General features: G+C 43.2%; 2 protein-coding genes, 1 long non-coding RNA gene and 1 pseudogene across 6 annotated transcripts in view; 1 reads left to right on the top strand and 3 right to left on the bottom strand.

Moving 5' to 3' along the window:
* The window catches only part of Epac (Exchange protein directly activated by cAMP), a 43,553-nt gene that overhangs the window by 14,652 nt on the left and 8,293 nt on the right, over positions 1-20,608 (bottom strand). Inside the window, exon 1 of one of the 4 annotated variants that reach the window (XM_086838530.1) lies at positions 17,314-18,085. The exons of 2 other annotated variants lie outside the window; for them this stretch is intronic. Coding sequence is in view for 1 of the 2 variants with exons in the window: in XM_020960008.2 (XP_020815667.2) it covers positions 1,870-1,929 (60 nt within the window). In the remaining variant the exon portion in view is untranslated. Of the gene's footprint in view, positions 1-1,869; positions 2,632-17,313; positions 18,086-20,608 lie in introns of those variants that run through there. One more of the 4 variants, XM_020960008.2, reaches the window with a different exon arrangement.
* On the top strand, positions 772-2,640 carry LOC147642812 (uncharacterized). Its single transcript, XR_015272916.1, has 2 exons — positions 772-1,394; positions 2,282-2,640. It is a non-coding gene; the product is annotated as an uncharacterized LOC147642812 (long non-coding RNA).
* Positions 5,790-6,631, bottom strand: LOC147642811 (cytochrome P450 6a2 pseudogene; annotated as a pseudogene).
* On the bottom strand, positions 7,718-13,536 carry LOC110189782 (Cytochrome P450 6a2). Its single transcript, XM_020960011.2, has 2 exons — positions 8,305-13,536; positions 7,718-8,233 (listed from the first exon to the last, which is right to left on the bottom strand). Exons 1-2 carry the CDS (start codon positions 9,404-9,406, stop codon positions 7,815-7,817), a joined length of 1,521 nt encoding a protein of 506 aa, XP_020815670.2. The 5' UTR covers positions 9,407-13,536; the 3' UTR covers positions 7,718-7,814.

Genomic DNA, 20,608 nt, shown 5'->3' with positions numbered 1-20,608 from the left:
GTCTTTCGGAATCAAGCTCATCTTATATTACTTTAGTTTTTTATTATATATAATATATAAAAAAAAACAAACAACGACTTAGCTATATAGGTTGTAACAATTGAAATTCCAAGGTAAAGACAAAAGAGAAATTCTTCCCTACGGTTATATTATACTAGAGCTGTATATCGAGAGAAGAATTTGATACATCGATCTAAACATATATATCTATATCAATTTAATAAACAAAATAAGATTACAAAATTATAGAAAAACTGTAACAAATTGTTCTTAAATTGTTTTAAGACGTATAGTCTTCTCTTCCGAGTATATTGCTCCAGTATACTAAGGAGAATATATTTCTAAAGCACATCTATCGCACTTTTAAAAGATTTATACGTATATTGATTTTTGTTTCAAAAATAGATACAGTATCAATATAAATATATTTTCAGACATTTTAGGTTATACGATGTACTCGTGCATTATGATAGCTTGATTTTGGCTTCATCTTTGCCCGCAATTTCTTTGCGGTGCCAGAGACAAACATTTGTTTAAGTCCCGGTAATCGCTCCCTGGTTGCAAATTCTCAAAACCACCGAATGGTATAAGAGTTCGCCCAAAAAGAAGCCGGAAAGTGCAGCCCAAAGAGGCGGAAGCGCCGGGCATCTACTGTCACCCGGCGCAATAAATGCGGCTAACCGCAACGTTGCAATGACATTTTCAATTACCCAGCCCGACTTGCATCTGCTTTCCGTCGGTTGTTTGTTTTCCCAGCAGCAGACATCTAGCAGTTGTGGGCCCTTGGCCAAACTGCCGTCTCTTGGTCCGAGCTGGGAACTGGAGCCCGGGAAGCCGGCGGAGCCCCGCCGTGTAATTGGCTTAACAAGACTGGCGAGCGACCGCAGAAATTGTTAAACTCGCATTAGTCGGTACATGTGTGTGCACAGTTATTACACCGCACAGGGCCATAAAATATACTTTAATTAATTCTTGCCGTGTGTAATTACAACTGCTGTTACGCCGTTGTTGTGCCACCTTTTCTTTTCGCCAACTCCGCAGACGGCATTCGGCATTCGGGGAGATTTCATACGCTTTTCTCGCTGATTTATTGCCGCCTTTGTTTTTTGACAAGCGTCAAAACGAATCTCGCCGACATTAAATTTGATTGCTTTCTAATTTATTGCGGCATTAGCAGTTGACCCACAGACACAGAAACACGGGGCAGAGGAAGTGGCAAGCGGACACAATTTTGTCCGCGAGCATTTCCCTTTTGTAATTTGCCTAAGCTGGGGAGAATTGAATTGAATTTTCCGCCCAAACAATAATATTTGGAAAGCTCCGGCAGCTTTGTGTGTCGCCCTCTGATGTAACTGAGCGAAGCGAACTGGCCCTTTAAACCGATGGAGTGTGAAGTAAGTAATACTCTTGTGCGCGTATCTTTTGCTGGTCTGGTCCACAGAGAACGGATATATCTGAGCGATTGCTCACGTTTTATTAGATTACTTTTCAGTCGGTATGAGGTGGTGAAAGTACCCAAGTATACGGGTATCTTTTGAGATACATCAAAAGATGCGGCACCGCGATATATATTTTACAAATTCGAAGCCATTTCCAGATGCTAATCCGTAGGCAGCAATAGCGTTTCTTCACCTTAAATCGCCAGAGTATCCCCCACAAGTGGCTCATCGTAAATAAGGTATTCATCCTCCCTAGGCCAGCTCCTATTGATGGCAGTGAACAAAAACTATGGGTACAACCATTCAGTTATGACCAACTCGGCGGGGCTTCGGTATCTAAAGCCCCATGTAAGCACGTACATTTTTCTTGCTTTCGTTTTCGCCACCGGATCTTTTACATAAATGTGGGGTTTGCAATGCAATGTTTTACCTTTGCATAATGTCGCGTTGATTGCTCCACGTTATACGTACAACTGCGACGGAATAGCATGTTCCCTCTCCGTCAGACACAGACAAAGTTTTCGCAGTCAGTTTTCGATTTGGCACAGTCCCCGTTCCCGCGCCGGGCGGTTTTGCATATTCAAATTGTGCCGAGCGACATTCACAAATGCGTGCCACCTACAGACCCCACAAAAAATACAAACACGTTACCCGAACTTTTGGCGCTGTCGACGAACGTGAGGTCAGAGGGCGGGCGACCTGCCAGAGCTATGTAGTTGTATGTTAAGCCAGCACGCGCCACCAAGAAATGCCCCTAGATAAGCGCCGGCTCTCATGGATCGTGGCTTCAGTTTCGGTTTCAGCGCGATTGGCCACTGCAATGTGTTATGTGCTCGTTTCAGCCCGTCTCGAATTCATGCAACCGCGCGGCGTCGAGTCGCGGAGCGAACTGAACAGAAACTGGAGTCGAAGCCCCCCAACTGACGGCACCCGGCGGCTGTGAATCACTGGAGCCGGCAGAGGCTCTTTGTGCAACTCAGCAACTGTTGCAAGTTGCTGGAGTGTGGCCGGCAGCAACATCGTCAAAGCAGCGACATGGCCGTTGGGGTTCTGTAGGCTAAATAATTCTGGCTAAGTCTGTCCCAATGGCAATGGTGAAACATTGGACGGAAAGCAATATGGGTGTAATCTGGCGCATGTTGCATATGGATATTGCTAATATCGATGTATTATAATTCTATTAAAGCGACAGAACAGTTTACTTTTGTAATTTAAACGTTTGGAGGGAATCCTCAATTTGGCTTGTTGGTGAAAGCTTTCCTCGTCACATTTTGGCTCCCCCTGACAGCCTTTCCTGTCGTTTGATGGCTGCAATTAATCCGCGCACAGGCTCCGGGCAGCAACATTTCATGGCCATGCCCACGTCCGTATCCATAACATGGCGGTGGCGATAGTGGCAGTGAAATACGAGTCGCATGCACCTACACCGTACACCCTACACCACTGATGCTGGCCAAATGTCCGGCATCCCACTACCATGTCGACTTTTTGTTCGCTGCTGCGCTTGAAAAACTTTTAACGCACATATGAGCACACTTCCGTTCAATGCAGCTGCTGCTGCTGCTGCTGATGCTGTTGCTGCTGCTGTTGCTGCAACAACTGCTGCAGTTTGTTTCGCACTGCAGGCTAATCCAGCTGGGCAAACAAGGATGTGGACTTAACTTTCGGCGAGGGCCGTACGAATGACTAGCTTTGAGGATGCTCGTGCTAATGGAATTTTAGATGAGCTGATGATGCTGGATGGGAATTGAAAGTTTCCAGCTAAAAACCCAAAAAAGTTGTGCTGTGGCTTTAAATAACCGTCGAGATACCTCATTGTTTGGGTTGAACAACCTTGACACTTTTATTTCGGTTTTCAGTTTGCGGCTCTGCACTTGTTTTGCCACATTTGTTTCTGGTGCGGCTAGTAATTAAATTTATTTCGCCCTCCTACGGTGAAGGTAAAGAGCCAAGTTCCAGACCAAGTCAATGACTGCTCACAATGCTCACCAAGCGAGCGGTTCGCGTAGCGTGTATCTCCCGGGCACATCGCCAAGTACCACGTATGTATTTAGATACATATCTCATCCGCAAGTGCTATTTATTTGCTCTCATCGATTCCGGGCAGGTGTCTAAATAAATCACGCCCTGCGAGCCCGTTTGCTTGGCCCATTAATTATGCCAATAACTGATGACCCAAGTTGTTAATTGGAATAACTGCATTTGTTTGTGGTTCTTAACCCGCTAATGAGTTCATAAAAAAACAAAAAAAGTAATCCATTGGCTGTTGAGCTAATGATATGGACGATATAATTATTTTTTATCACATTAAATTGTATGTTCATACTCGCATAACCGTTAGAATTGCACTCATTATGTCGCAGATTTTCCACGCCCCCGGCTTTCCCACCACTTGCCTCAATTTCCACGCGTTGCATGCGGTAATGGCGTTAGATAAACATTTCCCTACCTGCATGATTAAAAAGTTCTTGTAATTACATTAATGCAAGCGGGGATAAAAAAACAATTTTGTATGTTTCTGTCCCACGTGCAGAGCACTAAGCTGAGCGAATATATTCCTTTTCTATAAACTTAAATTTCTTAAATTTTTTTGCAAGTAGAGAGAAGGGAAAGAATATTCGATTGCTGGAATTTCAGACATGCTTCTCGTTTTTTCTCTTCTATGATGGCCCGGAGCAAAGCTTTCGCCTGCAATTGTCAGGCAAGTCCGCATAATACATCCAAAAGTATGCAAATGCCACGAAGGAGAAGGAATTCTGTTCAGGAATAAAGTAGTTTTTACTTTAATCCCTCAATCGAACAGTAAATAGAGAAAGTTCCTGATGCCGGAAACATGTTTATCTAGAAACTTTTTACTTACTGCAAACAAAAGCAGCCTTGTTTTCAAATTCATTCTGACGCCGTCAATAATTGTTGTGCTTGAAGCATTTCGTAAGGTTTAACTTATTTAAGTCAGCCAGTGATTAGAATAGTAACATTATTCAAGGTATACTAAATGTTGCTAAAAACAGGAGCTTGAGTGGTTAAGATTATTCGTTATCAAACATATGTACTGGCAAGACAATTAAGAATCCTGAGCTTATTCGTTGTATACCTTCCAATCGGATTGATAAATATATGAAAAGAGAGCGAAACCTTATCAGACATTATCTCATCGCTTTAAGGTGGCATTGAACTCTGCCGGCAAATCCTCAACGAGCCTTTGTTATTATTTGTTGTTAAAAACATACTGTTTAATCAGCTAGAGACACCACAATTAGCCAACTCGTGTTGCATGCTTCACCGCCATATTTTAATTTGGGGCTTCCACCGCCACGGTTGGGCAACCCAACGAGTGTGGTATGTGGTATGCAAAGCATTAGGGCGTCTGTGGGTATTAATTAATTTACCTCAGCCAAAGTACGAAGGCAAGTCAATGACTTGAAGCTATGAAGGCTGGGTTTATAAGCTTGCACATCTTCAGGAAAGTGAAATTAGTGTACAAAACATTAATCATATGAGATTATCGTAATGAGTTTGTAATTCGCATATGTCAACAAGTATAATTCAATGATGAACCCAATGTTAGCAAGACAAATCTGGCGATAGTTCATAACTCTTTATGCTGACCAGACTACAAGGTCTGGGGATATTTGCAAATTGGTTGAATTCTTTTCTTTGCTTTTGAAAGAGTATAACATTTACAAGCCATCTGATAGACAACTTCAATTGGTCCATAGGGACTACTTAAAACCCCTTGTTTATTAATTAAAACGTAGGTAATTACGTTTTTAATATTAAAATGATTTAATATATGACAATCGAGATTTGAGCAAATGATAAATCACACAATGATCGCTTGCTTTGCCCAAAGACAAGTGCAAGTTTTTATTATAAATTTTACTAACCTCACTTTAGTGTAATATTTATACTATCAATTACTTTATCTCGCATCCCCATTAAATTTTTATTCCGGTAACGTGCCGAACGTTTATATATATTTGTATTCCAAACCCACTTTTCTAATCTTTAGGGCATGTGGACTCAGTGACATTTTTGTATACACGATATGAATTTTTATTGGTATAATAAGAAAATTTATAAGATATTGAAATTGATAAGCAATTAAAAATTAAGTGAAACTAAACTGTAGATATTGATAGTATATCTTGTACTCTACCTTAGTAATAGGCGAAGAATCGCAAAATGCTTTCCCTTCTCTAGAATAAGAAGACAACTGAATATTTGCAGCATCAAATCAATTTATTAAAATCTGATCCGATTAGTTATTATTTAACAATACCACTGTGTATTTACAATGTCTCAAAGGAACAACCCCTAGAGGCGCTCCAAGGCGCGAATGACATGGGATTAAACTTGAAAAGGAACCTCTGTCCGATCGCAGATGGAGATCTTGAACCTGCTAATAATCTGGGCCAGACCAATGCGGACTTGCATCTGTCCGAACCGCATCCCAATGCAGTTCCTGGAACCGTCGCCGAAGGGCAGCCACTCCACGGAGTCGCGGGCGGCCACCTTTTCCGGAGTCGAACGGTCCGGGTCGAACCGCATGGTAGCGAGTCTTGTAAGCAAGGGTCCGTGGCGAAGCTCGTTTAACACCTTCTGACCCATGGTGCGGAAGTCTGAGACGGGGGTTCGCAGCGTGTTGCACTCGATGCCAAAGGCCAATGTGCCAATCACATCGGAGGTGAATCTGGCTTGACCTCCACAATAGCCCCGTTCGAGGTCGCAGGCACCTGCTTCAAGAGCACTTTGGCGAGCTCCTCGGAGACTTTAATCACGGTAGGGCACATGACAGCCTCTGGCGCATGTCCTTCCACTTCTTGCCGTCCAGGTTGAACAGGTGCTGGGTGAGTGAATCATCCCGCTCGTTGTGAAACTGGCCACGATTGGCAAAGTTCGAGAAGTCCTTAATCAGGATGTTCTTGGCTAGCTTGGAATTCACAACAAAGGCTGACGGTTTGTGGATGAAATAGAATCCAACGAAGGGGATGCCGCTCCCTGTACTTGTTGTAGTAATCGCACAAAATGTCGTGCACCACCCGGATCTTCCGGAATTCGAGGACGTTGCCGTAAAACGGATGCGGTGCATCATGGGGCACACCCTGGCGCTTCCAGTAGGTAAAATTGCGGTGGAAGAGGTACGCCAGCAGCGAGGCAGCCGCGATCACCAGGTAATTCACCACAAACATTCTAAGTTGGTCGCGCTTGGCCAATGAATTTTCTTTGATTACAACACGACAAGACAAGACACACTCTTTGGTATAGGTATGTAAACAGTAAAGAAAATATGCATCACTTTATTGTTTTTTAACATAAACATATGGAATTTATATTGTATCTTTTATTAATGATGTAATTGCAATTTGCAAGGGTATTAAAAATTAAGTTTTTTTTCACTACCACTGAATTCAAGCTTCGTTTACAATAATCTAATGCATGTTGAACGCTTAACTTAAAAATCTCAAACGAGTTAAGGCACTTGAACACATACATATGTATGTACATAGGTAGAGAGACGCCATTTTCCAACCGCACATTCGCTCACAAAAACCTATCAAATCTTATCTTCGCAATGGTGCTTCCGAAATGAGTCTGAGGGGAAAATGGAGCTAAAATCTGTCAACTAAATAATTCCTTAATTATCAGAATTTTATAGATCATTAGAATATAAATTAGGAATTTTAACAAAGTATTATAAGTCAGGTTTGGTGCTCACGCATCACATTAACGAAATATGTTACAATTGAATATTTCAAACCAGTGTTTTGACCTCTTAACTTAACCATTCTAAAGACAGTTTATGTATAAGACACATAACGCCTAAAAGCTCTAAAAATCGTCACCTTAACATACAATTATAAAATAAAATGAGAAAGCAGTTAAACCTTGCAGATTGCAATTTGAACATTTATAATTAATACATTATAAATTAGACACATTTATGTCAAAAAACAACTTTACATACTATATTTACAGTTTTATAGTTGCAGTTACAATGGCTTTCTCTAAGATAATATAAAAAAATCTGTTGGAAACTGAAAATATTATTAATTTAGTCGTCGGATCCGGAACTTTATTCCGTGTCACCACATAAATTTAAATTAAAGCAAACTTGTAACTAGTTTGCCATGACTTGCACTGATAAGGTGCCACCGAATTAATTTTGTATCACAATGGTTGTCTAGATTTTGATATGGTAAACTGAGGGAAAGTAAGCTACCGCTGCCGCTGAGCTCCTAATCCTTAAGTTCTCCTCCCCTCAAGACAACTCATTATTTGCAATATCAAACCAATTTATTAAAATCTAATCCGATCAGTTATTCATGAAACAATTAACTGAAATGTATTTACAATGGCGAATAAGAACAAACCCTAGACGCGCTCCAAGTGCAAGTTGATGCCTCCAACTGTTCCCAGTACTAATGACATGGGATTGAACTTCAGAGGGATCTCTGTCTGATCGCAGATGGAGAGCTTGAACCTGCTGATGATCTGGGCCAAACCAATGCGGACTTGCATCTGTCCGAAACGCATCCCAATGCAGTTCCTGGGACCGTCGCCGAAGGGTAGCCACTCCACGGAGTCGCGGGCGGTCACCTTCTCCGGAGTGAAGCGGTCCGGGTCGAATCGCATGGGATCCGGGTAAAGAGCCTCGTCGCGATGGAATGCGCAGGCTGGAATCAGCACCTGGGTGCCCTTCTGGATCACAAACTTGGAATTGCCAGGTACCACATAGTCATTGAGGGCTTTCCGTTCCAGGTGGGGCACCAGGGTGTACAGCCTCAGAGTCTCTGCAAGACGATATGTAGTAAAGGATGGGTAAAAACTGATTTGGATTTGGATTCGGCTCAGTACAACCAACCTGAAATGACCTGGTCCAGGTAGCGCATGGCCTTGATGGACTCATAAGTCAGCTGGCCTTCGTGTTCCTCGAGGACCGTTTGGATCTCGTTCCTCAGCCTGTCCTGAATGTCCTGGTTCTGGGCCAACTCATACATGCAGTAGCTCATGGTCGAGGAGGAGGTCTCAAAGCCGGCAACGTAAAACACAAAGACCTGGGCGGCCAGCTCGCCGATGTTCATTCCCTCGATCACTTCGCCATTGTCCAGGGTGATTCGACCCTTCTGCTTCATCTCAATGAGCAGATTCATGAAGTCGTTCCTCTTGAAGTTCTCTCGCTCCCTCAGGGCAATGGTTTCCTTCACCAGGCGCATGAAGAACTGGTGGACGTCCTCGGGGAACATCCGCATCCTTAGCTTTTTGGCCATCTCTGGGAAGCTAAACGTGAGCATCGTGAGCAGGGGGCCATGGCGCAGATCCGTGAACACCTTCTGACCCATGGTGCGGAAGTCTGTGACGGGGGTTCGCAGTGTGTTGCACTCGATGCCAAAGGCGCACGTGCCAATCACATCGGTGGTGAATCTGGCCATCAAGTCCTTGATCTCCACAATAGCCCCGTTCGAGGTCGCAGGAACATGCTCCAACAGTACCTTGGCAAATTCCTCGGAGACCTTGACCACGGTTGGGAACATGAACTTCATCTTGCCAGAGGTAAAGGTGGGCGACAGCCTCTGGCGCATGTCCTTCCACTTCTTGCCGTCCAGGTTGAACAGGTGCTGGGTGAGTGGATCATCCCTCTCGTTATGGAACTGGCCACGGTCGGCAAAGTTCGAGAAGTCCTTAATCAGGATGTTTTTTGCCAGCTTGGGATCCAAGATAAAGGCTGCCGGCTTATGCAAAAAATAGAATCCGACGAAGGGGCTGCCGCTGTTCCTGTACTTGTTGTAGTAATCGCACATAATGTCGTGCACCACCCGGTCCTTCCGGAATCCAAGTAGATTTCCATAAAACGGATGCGGGGCATCGTGGGCCACACCCTGGCGCTTCCAGTAGGTAAAGTTGCGGTGGAAGAGGTACGCCAGCAGCGAGGCGACCGCGATCACTAGGTAAATCACCACAAACATTCTGAGCAAATCCCGTTCACATTCGACGCGCTCGACCTGCGAATATTCTCTGCTACCCCGCGCCAGGTTCGGGCCCCTTTTATGGAATTTGCTAGCGTCGAGCGTTTGTCAAAAATCAGCGTGACAACGCGTATTATCGGAAGGTAGGTCGTCATGATTACAGAGCTGGCGATAACGCCAGATACTTTTGAGGGGGAACACTGTCCAGCACGGCAGTGCTCCAAAAGCACCTTATACAGTGATAGTATACAACCCTCTTGGTAGCACTTCACTGAACAATCGTGCTCAGATTAAAATATAAACAAATGATAGAACGTTTGTTGTTAAACAAACCGGTTGACGTCCCTCTCTCTCTCTCTCTTTCTTTATATGTATTGTACATACATATATAAAAAAGTTTATACGCAGCGGGTTTTATCATCAATAGTAAGATGTTAAAGTTGCAAATCGATAGATACCAATGCTAGTCAGATTTGTTATTGAGATTTTCTAGTTAATTATGTTACGTTAAAAGCGTTGTGTTTTAAGAAATCAGTTAATAAGGAGGGTCAAGTTTATTTTTTAATTCAAAGTAAAGTTACATTTCCCTGTCGGGCTTTTGTTGCCACAAGTGCAGTATAATCATTGGTGTGAAGTACTTATAAATCATATTTTTTGAGACAAATTTAGTTATCTTCTTCTTTTTTAGAAATCGCTCCTTACACAACATTTCACCTTTTTTTTCCACAATGAATTTTCATTTTTTCCAAGCACTTAAGTCCAACGTTCGTAGTTATTCCTCTTGTTATTAAAGGTCCTTACCCTACCAACTTTCGCTATTTGCAGCTCCTTTCAAATTTCTTTTGAATTCACCTAAAGAAATTTCAGGTGGAAACTAATGTTAACAGAAAATTATATACACTAATTTTTGCGTACTTAAATATTATTGCTTTAGGTGATTACAAGTTTGTTATAATTAACCGTGATAAGGATACACTGAATAAAACTCTTATTGTTGTCTAGTTTTTGATAAGGAAAACTGATGGAGCTGCCACCAAAAACAAAGGTATAATAACCTGAATTCTAAGCTCCGCAGCCTCCAACGCTCCAACTCCTACCGTGTTCTGTGTGCTCTTAACGCCCTGATTACGTTTACGGCTAACCGCGCTTGAGTCGCGGCCCGAAGGGATATAAGCCGATTAGGATGTGCATTTGCCTCGCGTAATCTTCCATCCTGTCGGCGAGGGGGATTGAGAATGGGAACTGTAACGCGATTACGCCGGATTTCTTTGCTCCGATTGGAGGAGAAGAAAGCGGAAGCGGAAGCGGATGCGCCGCAGGAAGCTATGTTGACCTTGTGCATCACTTATCACAAGTTGCTGGAATTATTGGCGTTGTCTTAGAGCGGTAAAGGGTCCTTGTCCGGGAGTGTCCTTGGCTGTCATTGTCTGTTACGTTGAGTGCTCCAGTGGCTTAAGTGAGTATGTGCAACTGACACTTGTACGGAAACTGTCTCAATATTTTTTCCCAGGAGCTGGGCCCGGAGCCTGTGCGGCAGAGTGACTTGAAGAAGTGAACAAAAAGTGCATTCCGTTTTTTCCCACTGTATTCAAGATTGAAGTCCTCCTCGCAGCTTGACCTTGGCAAACTCAACCTCGGCCCACATGTGTCACAGTATTTTATACGGTCGTGCAGCAAGGCATTGAGGGAAACAAAGAGTAACGCGAAACGAGGCGTTCTTGGCATAATGAAGCTCACAAAAAGAAACAAGAGACGCGCTGGAGAGGCGGCTAGAAAAAACTAGATTGCCTCCCCTGACTGCACTTATGCGCTAAATAAAAATGCAAATCTAAATGCAGCTAAAGAGCAGAAAAGGGCCCGAAGAAGCCAGCCAAGAAGCAAGCACAAAGAAAACCCCACGCCGACGTCGCGCACAATGCAGCTTCTTCAAGAATGCACTCGAGGGCCCTCTAAGCCGACATCCGACTGCTGCTGGATCTGCCGTGATTGTTGTCTCCGGGGAGACAGCTTGGCTAATTACAGATGCTGCTTCTGCTGCATCTGGGAGAATTTCGTGTAAACAGTCGGCTAATTGTTTGCTCTGCCGAGGTGTTGGGCCCCGCAGACAGCTCTTTCAAATGCAAATGCCTCCTGTCTCTGGAGCGGGGGAATCCCCGAATCTCCGCATCCCCGGTTCCCTCGAGTGCGGGGAGTGCGTGTGCCCTGAATAAATTAGTTTTATTTGTGTCTGGATGTCGAGCAATCTAAACAAATCGTGGGCCAAAGACAGGCTTTTGCATTTCCTGTAAGGCGACAAAATGATGTCGCGTCTGTACATTATGTAAATCGCAATAAGAAGCTGAGCGTACACTGTGAGAAGAAATTAAGGAAACGTGTAAAATGAACATTGCAACATTTTTTTAAAGGGTTTTGGAAAACCACAGTGATTTCTGGAGCACCCTAGCCTTATACATTTAATGAGCATGAACTCTCATTCTTTAAACTCTGAGTGTGTATGAAAGGGGATTGAATCAAAGTTGAAAAGCTTAAGTAGGGGGAAAATCTTGTACATCAGCACCGGAACACACAACCAACATAAGAAAGAGCATTTCCCCAGACTTCCTGAACCACACTTCGAGGGGGATCCTTCCCCATAATTGTCATAACATTGATGATAACATTATAATAAGCTCCTCGTGTGGGACTCAGAAGACCTTCTTAGTGCAATTAATGCCGCCCAAGGGATCTGGAATAATTAGCTGCCAGAATTCTGTTCCGTCAGAGGATGACAATTGCGATTCCTTTGCCGGGATTTTTCAATCACAATCAATCGCTGGCAGCGGCAAAAGGATGATGGCTGATTGAATTTCTGGTCTGACATATTCGAGCCGTGATTGTGTGTGGCAGCTGCCGACCTTCTGAAATATATGGATTCGAGGCTGACTGTGTGGAAAGGGTTTTTGTCTCAGAGCCAGAGACTTCAATGGAAGCCATAAAAAGCGCTCTGGCGAGATGCACCGACAAGTGCTGGGTCAATGTGTCAAACGAAAGAGACGAAGATGACACAAATTGTCACTCCGCCCGGTGGCCAAGTTGCGAATCTTTGATTTATATTGTTGCAGCAGCAGTCGCATCTAGGACAGCCACTGGAGCGGATCGGCAGAAGCTGTCAGAGCAAGTCTTACTTTTTATGAGGGGCGATAAAGCGCTAGCTGAAAAATGCCAGCGAGTATGTTTGCTGATGGCACCACGTGGCGTATACGCACTTTAAACTGAAATTGCCTTTTGTGCTGGCAATATAGGAGCAGGAGCAGGAGCAGGAGCAGGAGCAGGAGCAGGAGAAGGAGCATCCAAGCCGGGCCCGAAACAGAGCACCGAAGCTCTGGGCAAATAAATGACAAAGCCATTTGTAATGAAATATTAAAGCCAGCAATAAAAAAGAAAGGCTATGCGGAGGGGGCGAAATCCACAGCGGGAAATGGGCCGGAAAACATCAGCATAATACTTATTCATTATGCTGCTGGTCTAGGCGTAGGCGTATTCGCATTCCCATTCCCATTCCTATGCCCATTCCCGATCCGTGGGCGGAGGAGCTGGGCAACCCGGAGCGTTAACACACATTTTATTGGACACACAGCACATAAACATGATGCGGCACGGGCATTAGGAGCGGAGCAGGCACATGGCTCCAAGCAGGAGAAAATCGATACACATATGACCGACCAAAAATGTGGAGCCAGGACCGTGGAGTTGGCACAGGTGGCAAGAATAAATGAATTAAATCATATATATACATATATCAGAAATCAATTATTCAAATCAAGCCGAACTCATTCAGCAAACTCAGTTTCCACTCGAACGAAGACAAACAAAGTTTGATCTCGGTGCGAGACTAATTGTTTCCAGCTGCCTATTTTGGCCAGACTGGTTTGGGCCCACATCAGCAAACATATAGTAAAAATAACTAGATTCCTGCGATGACAGCAGCAAATCACGATTGCCCTTTACGGGCATGTGGAGAAATACAGCTACGAGTACGACTGCCACCGAAAACGAGAACGAAAACCTTTTGAAGTTGTCACTGCTGTGGCGGTGGGTTTGCCTTTTACTGGCAACTGGCAACTGGAAACTGGCAACAGACTCCCACAAACCACAGCCCCCCCTACAGCCTCCTGCCGGTAGTTCGCCCCTTTTCCAGCCACCGAAATGTAAATTGGGCAAAACGCATGCCGAACAAACTTTTCCCCTCGCTGGGAGCCGAAAGAATATTGTTTAACTCAATTCGACACGCGAATCTCAACCCGGCCCGATTTGTTGATAAAAAGTAAAAGTATAAAACCGAAAAGGCAACGGCACAAGGTCGGAAGTCGACTCTCCTCCACCCATCGGCAATCAAATTGAAAATTCTTCATTGTGCAAATATTGATTTTGCTCGCTGCATAAAGTTTTATGCTCCAGAAAGAGAGAAAGATCCCAGGCCGGGCGGGGAAAGTGTGCGTTTTCTAATTTCCACTGCGATAAGCAGAAAGTTTCTACCGATTTCCCACTGAATTTCCATCGCTGAACTGCGACTGCCACAAGTGTCGGCGGCAAGGTCGAGTCGAGTCTAATTTTTCCCTCCCCCGTCCAGACTCGATCTGTGCTGTGTCTTGGCTAATTCAACGCCTTCTGGCCCGGCAAGTCGTGCGTTCCGAGCTTTATCTTTTTCCCCAACATATTATTTATGGTAATCGACATCAAATGCTGCCATTAAGCTTATTGCCATGGCAAGCGGCAAAAGCAAAAACGTTTTCATACTTCTTGCCGCTGATTTTGTTTTTTTCCTGCTCTTCTTCCCCATTGCCAGCGCTGTTTATAGGCCTCGAACGCTAAATATATTGTACATCTGCAGAAGAAATTCGAGAAGGTGGCAAATTAGCTTCCTAGAGTCGAAGCTGTAGATACTCTACACATAATTGGGTTGTATGTACTTCAACGTAGAATGGAATTTGAGAAGTAACTTTGAACTAGGCATTTATTGAATCAAAATGAAATACATTTAAGAAAAGGTTTGATACCATCGAGGATTGTAAAGCAATTTTTAGTGATTTAAAAAATCTTTAAAAAGCCTCTAAAAGTCTGCAGCGAAATGTTCGAAGTACTATGTTTAGTGTACACTTAATTTGTTCTTTAAACCATACTATTCTTAGATTTAATGATTCCCGTGAGGAAACATTGACAAATATGAGATGAATTTGGCAATGACTGTTATTTTTCCATAAATAATTCATGTTCCAAATCGCAACTTTAGAGGGAATAAATTAGAATATCAAGGTTTCTCTTTCAAAGTCAGGGTATATTGGCAAAAATGTACATACGTGGGCGATTTCTCATATTTGGCCCATTTGAATTTTTTAACGCGAGTGAATTTATGACAAGCACGTCCCCCTCGACCAGCCTCCCTCCCCCTTTCCCCGTGTACCTCTGTAATTTGTTTGTATTTGAGTTTGATTTTCGACGAATATATTTACGTATCTGTGAGCTTGAATGAGTATGTATGTATGTATCTCTTAGCACCTTATCAGCAGATTATTTGCATAATTTGAGAATATTTTTCCAATCGAACCAAGGTTTTCCTCGAATTCCCCGCTCAGGCTTATCTAATGAACCGGTGTGAGTGGGAAGGTGGGAATTATATGTATATACCCCAATGGCTCGTGTTCAATAAGCCCTAAATACACGCTAATTAAATTATTTTAAAACTGTTAATGGGAAAACTCACGCGATTAAACGCCATTCATCGAATATTCTCTCGCTTCACTTACGCTGCCAACTTATTTAATTATCAACATTTTCTATGCTAATGGGAAGCATTCTCAAACTTTTTCGAGAGTTGAAAAACTTTAAATTGCCAAAATGGGCAGGTGGTGGTGGTGGTGCGGCCTGGGTCTGGGTCTGGGGACACCTGGAAAAGGGATACCCGAGATAATTGCGTTTCAACCGCAGTGCTCGCTAAAAATACAAATAATAAAAGCCGTTTTATACTGATTAATATCTTTATGTGCCCATATACGTCCATATCCCAAGACATATGTACGTACATATGTGTGCTTGTCTACAGCCGCCAGAAACTGCTTTTTAACCGCCCACGCTCACTCACTCCCGCCGCACTCTGCCGCAAGCTATTAAAGATTATTAAAAGCACCTCGATCTCGGCAGGAGGAACTCCTCTCCCAGGTGCCATCCTCGATGCTGCTGCTCCCTGGCACGCACGCCAAAACTTGCTGATCCATAAAGAATATAAAACACGAGCATTATTAGTATTTGACGTGTATATGTTGCGGTGGATGCTTGGGGGAGTGAAATGTGCAGTCAGTCGCCCCTTTGACCTTTGGCAAGGTCGTGGCCGCACACTCCACCCCACTGGCCCCATGCCCAATTAGGTTGCATCGAACTTATGCAGAGAAAGCCCCGATAAGCATAAATCTTAATATGAGCACTGAGAGAAAACATCACAAAGAGTTGGTCTTCAATCCGGTTTAGGAATAGCATTAAAATATTGTACCGAAATTCGACACGAAAGTCGATTATAAATCTATAGTTTAATATATCGATATTCAGGATTCAAATAATCGGAAGCATGAGAATGGCATGAAAATTATGTACCGATATTCGACACGAAAGTCGATTAAAAATCTATATTTTAATATACCGATATTCCGCATTAAAATAATCGGAAGCAAAGGAAAAATAACAATTAAGTGTATATTTATAGTATATTGCTGATATTTTATATTTCAAACTTTGATATATTAACCTTTACGATATTTTCGATACCGTTTAAGTACACTTTATTTTTCAATATCTCATAAATTGGATAACATCCAACCCAAATCGGGTTATCGATTTCTAAAAACACTCTTTGTTATTTGATAATTATTGTTTGTTTTATTTCATATTAATTATTAATATTATTTCAATTTATCTTTTATTTTAATCGGTTTGTTTTTTTTCTCTCCGTGAAAAGTTTCCCAACGTCGCACACTACCAATGTCTTCATCAGCGGTAGCCGAATCAATCTTTCATCTCCATCTGCATTTATTATAATGGCGCCGCCGCTCCGCCCTCCTGGGCTATTCATTTATGCATTTTATTGGCTCTTGGCTAACCTGGAGCATCATCAATCATCTCGATGGCTATTCAGCCTGATCCGCTTCGCCTTTTGTCTGTGCTTATATATTTATATTTATTTTGACTGCTTCGATGGTCCAGTGGCAGTCAGAAGTGGTTCACCTGTTGGCCGACTCGCCTGTCTGCCAGTTTGCAAATAATTCAAATCAATTATGCAAATTCCATTTATTGTTCCGTGATTTATGCGATTTGCGGTTACGTGCATATTGATGGTCAGTTAAATGAAACGGGATGAACTAAGACCTACAAATTCTTACTCATACATATGTACTTCCGGAAGTACATATCATATTAATTCGCGAACAATTAAGTACCTCTGTTTACCAGACCTAGAGACAAAATCAATGAATAAGATTCTTAAAACCTTTCCATTGTATTGCATCTCTTTAGGATCTATTTACGTGCTCATCGAAAGCAGATAAGAACCCGAGAGATAAGACCAAACACAAAATAAATATAATATCTGGTTTCTGCTTCAACCTATTGCGGTACCCAAAAACACTATTTAATCAGATAAGAACCCGAAAGGTAAATAAGACCAAAGAAGAATATAAATGACTAAGATGGATAACAACTTACAACTTGATTACATTCCCACATGACAGATCTCATTTTAGGTTCTAACTTTTTTACTATTTAAAGGCAGATAGGAGCCCGATAGAAACATAAGATCAAAGACAATAAAAATGAATAAGATGCGTAACGCATTGTGCTCGAAACTGTAGGGCTTTGTATGGCTTATACTTATAAATACGAACCAGTGTTCCAGTCAGCGTTCGCGACCACCTTCCAGGCAGATATAATGAATGAAATCAACTTGAATTAAATTCCACGTTATTATGGCCTTCTCGTTTCTTGCTCTGCGGTTCTGCTTTTGTTTTGTTTACACACACACTGCAGCTGTTGAATCACCGCGGAGCGAGGCAATGTACATTTCGGCGGCTCTGCTTTGTTTGGCTTTTGAGGTATTTAATATTTAGCAGAACTGCATTGCGTAAACAATTGCAAAACTGCACTCGGAACGGGCATTTTTGTTGCCACTTTACACTGGATTTCTTTCGGCCGCTGGGTTGCGTGTCGATTACTTCCACTTATTTAACTGGTTTATTTGGATATTGCGAATAAATGTTTACACTCGCCTGGCGAACGCCCGCGCGCGAATCTTTCAGCGCAGCCCACGCACTTTGCGCGGCATCGCCAACTTCAGTTGGCAAAGAGACATGGCTTGGCCAGAAAAAGATACAGATACAGATACGGATACGGATGCGCTCTGACGATGGCGGCAGTGGAAGCGCGGCGAAGCGAGCCGCGGCGGAGCTGCGATCGAGTTGTGCGCCGCTGAAGTGTTCAGCACGTATTAATTTCTGTGGCAGCGCAAAAGTATCCGAAAGATACATTCCGTTTGGTCGCGCACAAGCGCATATGTGGGCAACTCTGCTGCCGGCGTCGCTGCCCAGATTAGCGGCCCAACTTGTTTGACAGAAAAAACCAAACACCAACGAGAGCACAGAGCCGTCGTCTTCCAGTCCCAGTCGCAGTCCCCCGGCATTGTTTATATTTACATTTGAACATTCCCCGGAACCTGCAAGGGGGGCTGATGATGATGATCGCGACGGGCCAGCGCACGGGGTCGAGTTTGATGAAAAGCGACAAATTGTTGTCACTGTCGTCTCAAGTGGCAGCAGCTCTCGCTTATCTCCGTCCGCCGCAGTCGCTTTGTTTTGAGCCAGACAAGTAGCTGGGTTCATTCTAATTTCGACATCTGTCATGGCTTTCTTCGTAGAGCAATCTGCGCCCTTAAGTGCCAGCTGCACTCTCCAAGACAAGCACTCGCTCTAATCTAAAGTAATTCTTATTAAACCGAACTACTCTTGAAGAAGGGGTACCTGAGAAGAGTGTATCTCAAATATAGCTGTGCATATCTGTTTAAATTAGATTCAACTGAACTGTAAACTCCATCTACGATTCTGTGGCGATTCCATCATATGCAAATGATTCCCATCCAAAGGGGACATGAATGGTGCAAAGTGGTTGTGTGAGGCTAATTAAATGTCGAGACGAACGGGGCCATTGGCAGTCCGAATGAGGCCAGAGCAGAGTATCTCCGATTTGTATTTGGTTACTGCGGCATGTGGCTCTTGACCAAAACTCGAATGCTTCCGCTTCACAAATGCTTTGGCGGAAATTGCTCTTACAAATCAAATTCTTTGACCGGTGGTTTTGCGGCGTTTGCTCTCCATTATCTACGTATACTTGTTCTATATAATCCAAGGGGTTTCACTGCCACATCCAATTATTTATGGGTGAAAAGCCAACAATGGGGCTGCTTTCTCTGGGCTCCGGTCGCACAGATCACAGGCACTTGAGGTCCAACACCTACGATGTGCTTGAACTTGAATATCGATGCCATTCGGGTCGCCTTGGGTGGTCCCCCACACCTGTGCCTAATGATGCCTAATTATATGTGGGTTCAGTTTCAGTTTCCGAAGCATTTTCATTAGTTTGATGGCTTTTCTGGCTGGGCCTAGCCTGGCACTACGCTAGCTATGGCTATGTGTAATTATATAATCATTTTAATTGGATCCGGCAATGTTTGCGGCCACGCCGTCGACACGTAACAAAGATTAATCGAGCTCATGTCGGCGGGCCAGGAGACAAGAGCCGAGACGAGCTCAAGTACACGAGCCCTCTTGTAGCTACTTTGTTACATGCACGTCGAGCAAGGTCAAGGAGGAGGCGGAATGCAGATTTCATTCGCAGACTTTAAGTTTTTATTCAATTATAACGGCGCTCAGCAGCTGCCACGCCCCCACTTTGACTGCGCCAGGCGGAGGTTTTTTCGCTGCAGGTCGTCTGTCGAAGACATTTATAAATTAGTTGCAATTTGTATCTGCTTCAGCTGCTTTGGCTGGCAGGGCCACTGCTCGTATTTCATTAGAGCCAAATTGGCTTCATCACGTGATCGTAGCCAGCGGAGGGGGGACGGAGGGGGAGCTAGAGGGCTTCCCGGGCCAAAAGGGGAAATCCAAACAACTGGAAACGGAACTCGCACCAAATGGCAGCACCGCGGCATAGTCTCACATTCTCACATAAATATCTTTTGTATTTGTATGCGCCCCTCCAGCATCACCTCGAATTAATTGTGGGGCTATTGATAGGCCTCTTCTTTGTTTTTAAGAGACCGGCACTCGGATTCGTATTCGGCACTCAGCAGTTATATTTATCCGGCATCCATCTCTGGAAATTGGGGTTTGCGTGTCGCACGCTCCACGCTCCACGCTCCATGCTCCGTGCTCCATCACGAAAATCCATAACACTCGCCTGCACCGCGAAGTGTCAAAAACAGTTTCAAAGGCCCCAAACATTGTGGATTCTTTTGAATAATTTATTACGCTTTAATTGCTGATGGTTGCCCGCCGGCAAATCCATTTCGTGTTTTCCCAAAAGCCAATCAGCTGGAAAAATTGTGCGAAAACAAGATCTTCTCGGCGCATATAAAAGCAATGCTGGAAATTGGGTCATGGAGATGCGCCAACAGGAACTCATTGCTTTTAGGAGCCTTTCAAAGGAATCATTTAATAGAGAAAGAGTTATCCTCGCTTAAAGTTTAAAAATGTATCCCGTACCCATAGGGACATATGAGAATTTAATCAAGCATCGTAAAACGAAGGTTGCCAGGGTTGCCATTTAAACTTGGTGTATCATAAAGTATATTAATTCAGCAGTACCCTTGTCCGATATCAGAAACTATGATTAAGAATTAAGTTTGGCAGCTTAAGAAAGCCTATTTTATTTTTATAGAAATTTAAATAAACATTCTAATAATAAGCATGGAAGTTACTAGATAATAAAGTTCGATATTTTATAGAAATGACAATCATTAAATCGACGATTTCTATTAATTAGAAATACAAATAAATGAAAGATTAAATTCGATTAGATTTTAATAGATTGGTATGCAAAGATATATGGTTTTTTTATTTTTTTAATATAAAAATTAAGCGTGATATAAATATATAAATCGTTTTTTTGTGTTGCAATATATGTGAAATA

The sequence above is a fragment of the Drosophila serrata genome, unplaced genomic scaffold (genome assembly GCF_035046125.1).
Source record: "Drosophila serrata isolate PLE 108 unplaced genomic scaffold, ASM3504612v1 contig_349, whole genome shotgun sequence".
Classification (NCBI taxonomy): Eukaryota; Metazoa; Arthropoda; class Insecta; order Diptera; family Drosophilidae; genus Drosophila; species Drosophila serrata.
The sequence above is the reverse complement of the archived record's forward strand: the minus strand, read 5'-3'. Positions and strand labels throughout refer to the sequence as shown.